Below are 3,987 nucleotides of genomic sequence, written 5' to 3'. Positions count from 1 at the left end.
AGAAGAACATACAGCAAGACACAAGCCATGTAGCGGACAACACGCAGTACAGACAATTCGCTGCGGTGTTCACAACGATTCACTGAACAGAATCAGAAGCGCGCACGCATTGCAGGGATAGAAATATGCTATACATTTTCAGAGCTACTCATGCTGTGTCTACACAGAGACAAACACAATGCCCTATGCAAACAGAAATACTCTGAATGCAGAAATGCACTGATTCTGCGCAAAGATACGGCGACATACACAGCAGCAGTGCACAAACACAGCGACACGCTGCCTACATACACATACTATGAAAATGCAGAGACCCTGGCCTCTGTCATCCTATCACCCGAGCGGAGTATTAGCTTATTCGTAACACGTACACCTGGGAAGCGAGAAAATATTAGAACACTGGTTCGATTTCCACATGCGCCAGTATTTTCTCCCCCTCTACTAGACCTGGAGTTATATTTGTATTTGTATTTCTTTTTATCACATCAGATTTCTCTGTGTGAAATTCAGGCTGCTCTCCCCAGGGAGAGCGAGTCGCTACACCACAGCGCCATTTTTTTGTGGTCTGGACACTAGTCATTCGGATGAGACGATAAATCGAGGTCCCGTGCGCAGCATGCACTTAGCGCACGTAAAACAACACACGTCAACAAAAGGATTGTCCCTGGCAAAATTTCGAAGATAAATCCACTTTGATAGGACACAAATGCAATTGCACGCAGAAAATGGGAGTGGCTTTCTCGTTGTAGAGACGCACTCTCCCTGGGGTATGGGGGGTGGGAGTGGGGGGGAGCAGCGCAGTTCTACACAGAGATATTCTGTTGTGACGAAAGAGTAGAACAATACAATAATATGCACTGCGCAGTGCACAGATTTAGAGATTCTCACAATGTATAATTATACTCCACTCATTCCACAGAAATACACATATTAAACAGATCGAAACACACACACACACACACACACACACACACACACACACACACACACACACACACACACACACACACACACAGAGTAAATACAGACACAGATTCAGAGGTATGCACACTGAAAACATTGTGCAACAAAGGCATATATACAACAGAGGTAGGCCTGCAAGCACAGTACAAAGAGAAAGGTTAAAACGATACATTTACAATTCAAGCCAAAAATACTAAAAAAAAACCCAACAAAAAACAAAAAACAAAACAAATCTTCAAATACGTAAGTGAGCACAACATTATTATTGCTTAGACTGGTTTAGCGTATATGCATTTCTTTGCTTAAACGTTGGACGCATATTCAGCAGAATTGTCTGATCTGGATGGTTACATTGCTGAAGCCAAGACTGACTACAACTGCAACGTTTAAATTCAGAAGTTTCAAAATGTCTTTAGCATTCAGATAAAAAAAAAATCTGCAAACATAGTTACAAAAAAGCAAACACCACTGTTTTAAGAGGGAAGCATACTTAGAAACCATAACATTTTCAATACATCAAGTGAAAAGAAAAATCTGACGTAAAAACAACCTCCGTAAAATCCAGACGTAAAAGCAAGACTGCTAAGCCAATCATTCAACAAACGGAACTGAAACGGACATGCTGAAGACCCGCTCGTAACCAAAACCAGTTCTTGTGCCTTTCGTTTTCATTATATTGTGAATCTACCACATGTGCATCCACACACACACACACCAGTCTCTCACACATCACACATTCAGAGCACTGTACCGATCACCAAGAGCACTAGCAAGTTGAATGGTGGCCGCTCATCCATTTTGATCTTAGGGTTCAAGAACAATCTTAATTCCATGCTGATGTATATATATATATATATATATATATATATATATAGAGAGAGAGAGAGAGAGAGAGAGAGAGAGGAGGAGGGTGGGGGGGGGGGCGGGGGGGGGGGGGGGGGTGGGGGGGGGAAGAAAAGAAGAATCAATCTGTCAAATATTCCAAATTTTCGGAACGATCACGTTCCTTCTTCAAGGGATAAGTTGACATATAAAGTCGCTGTGACGCGATACGACGCAATGCAATGAAATGCAAAAACATATAATTTTGCACAAAACAATACGAAAATAACACGACTCAACATAATACGATGGAATGCGATAGGATGACATACAATACAATATGATATGATCCGATACGATGCGATACAATACAATGAAACTATAATTATGATAGAAAAAGAAATAAATAATTTAGAATATCTATTCAGGTTAACATCATGCGGTGTGGAGCATAAACAGTTATAACAGATGCAGTTCAAACATGAAAGGAAACCTTTAACTCAACCGAATATAACTCAGTTTTGATGATCGAACTCACAAGTGAAAGAAAGTCAGGCAGTCACACTGACACACGATATGATAAAAAAATATAACGAAAGATTTTGTAAACGATATAATGATTTTAATGGATTACATACATATTTTATTGTTGTTTTTGCTTTAAAAAAAAGTGATTGCAAAGCACTTTGAGCAATATTATTTGATTAGGCGCTATATAGATGAATTTGTTATTATTATTATTTTTTATGATTATTATTAATATTATTATTATCATACAATAACACTATGATCATTATAATAAAGATATAATGGAAATAATCTATAACCAATGATAACAATATTATGAAATATTATATAAAAAAACAACTACCCCCCCCCCCCCCCCAAACCAAAAACAGAATACTTACCAGCCACCAGGGCAACACACACCAGACCCCACCCCATGACGTCACACAGGAGACGGCGGTACCACTGAGCTATCGGCCTCACACGGTCAATCTGACACCAACAAGGTCAGTCGAAGACGGTCAGTACAAGTCCTTGGACGCTGAATTCAATCCTGTGATGCCCCAACGCCTTCAGAAGCAGAGTTCAGCTTTTGATTCGATGAACACAATACCAATGGCTTCTTTGTTGTCTTCAAATTGGTCTTGAAATTTCTGTTGCCTTTGCCACGAATGATCAATATATATATAAAAAAAACCGTTCCAGCGAAACGTAATTTTTTTTCAAAAAACTTTTAAAATCGTCACGGAATTATCCTTGTTTTCTTCAATACCTAATATATTTCCGCGAAGCACTCTTCGTGGTAATAATACAGCACTGGGTAAACTTCAAGATGAGAACTACATGTCACAGTTGTCATCATCATCGTTTTCAATGTCAATCAAACAGCCGTTGGCTTTTTTGTTGTTGTTGTTGTTGCTGTGACTGTAATTCGTTTCAGGTCGATACTTTTTTCGTTAACCAAGCACCAAAAAGATCTCAGATGTTACATTCTGGACGTCAACAGAAATTTCACAGACTTGAAGAGGACGAAGGGAAGAAACTGGAGGAGACAGCTTTTGAAAAACAACAACAGATCTCTGTGAGCGAAACGGACAAGTATTCGATCAAAAGGGAGCGAAGTGGACAGGCCGCGGACCTTGTTGACCACCACAGCCAGCAAAGCAGTGGTGTGTTGCCTCAGCATCATCTCCCCTTCTTTTATTGTCGCCCCCTGGCGGTCAGTGTTGACACAGTCCTGGCCAGCGTTCATGCCGGGGACATATTTGTTCACAGACGTCAAACATCCCCGTCCCTTTTCATCCTCGGTAGCTAGTTTTCTTTTGTTTCTCTTTCTTTTCTTTTTCTCTCTATGTCCACGTTTGGAAAGGAGATGATGATGGCAACATACTCGCTGCATATTGTCTGTCTGTCTCAGTATGTGTGTGTGTGTGTGTGTGTGTGTGTGTGTGTGTGTGTGTGTGTGTGTGTGTGTGTGAAAACGTTTCTTAAAAAAAATGTTGCGGGTGTGTGTGAAGAAAGATTAGGCATCAAATCTGGTCGAGAAATAGAAATCCATGAGCAGAAGCATATGAAAAAGCTTCAAACGTCTCACCATATCTGTCGCTGGCAATTCCACAAAATCGGCGCTTTTTATGGGAAGGGGATATGAATGGTGATCTCTCTTGAATATAGTTTTGACATTTTTATTGTGAA

At 40.2% G+C, this 3,987-nt stretch overlaps 1 protein-coding gene across 1 annotated transcript in view; it reads right to left on the bottom strand.

The window, feature by feature from the left end:
* The window catches only part of LOC143287215 (uncharacterized), a 15,080-nt gene extending 11,650 nt beyond the window's left edge, over positions 1-3,430 (bottom strand). The window contains exon 1 of the mRNA XM_076595161.1: positions 2,694-3,430. Coding sequence (XP_076451276.1) covers positions 2,694-2,730 — 37 coding nt within the window. The 5' untranslated portion in view covers positions 2,731-3,430. The remainder of the gene's footprint in view (positions 1-2,693) is intronic.
* Between the last annotated feature and the right edge of the window lie 557 nt (positions 3,431-3,987).

The sequence above is a fragment of the Babylonia areolata genome, chromosome 11, assembly GCF_041734735.1.
Source record: "Babylonia areolata isolate BAREFJ2019XMU chromosome 11, ASM4173473v1, whole genome shotgun sequence".
NCBI classification, from domain to species: Eukaryota; Metazoa; Mollusca; class Gastropoda; order Neogastropoda; family Buccinidae; genus Babylonia; species Babylonia areolata.
This window is presented reverse-complemented; position numbering and strand designations above follow the sequence as displayed.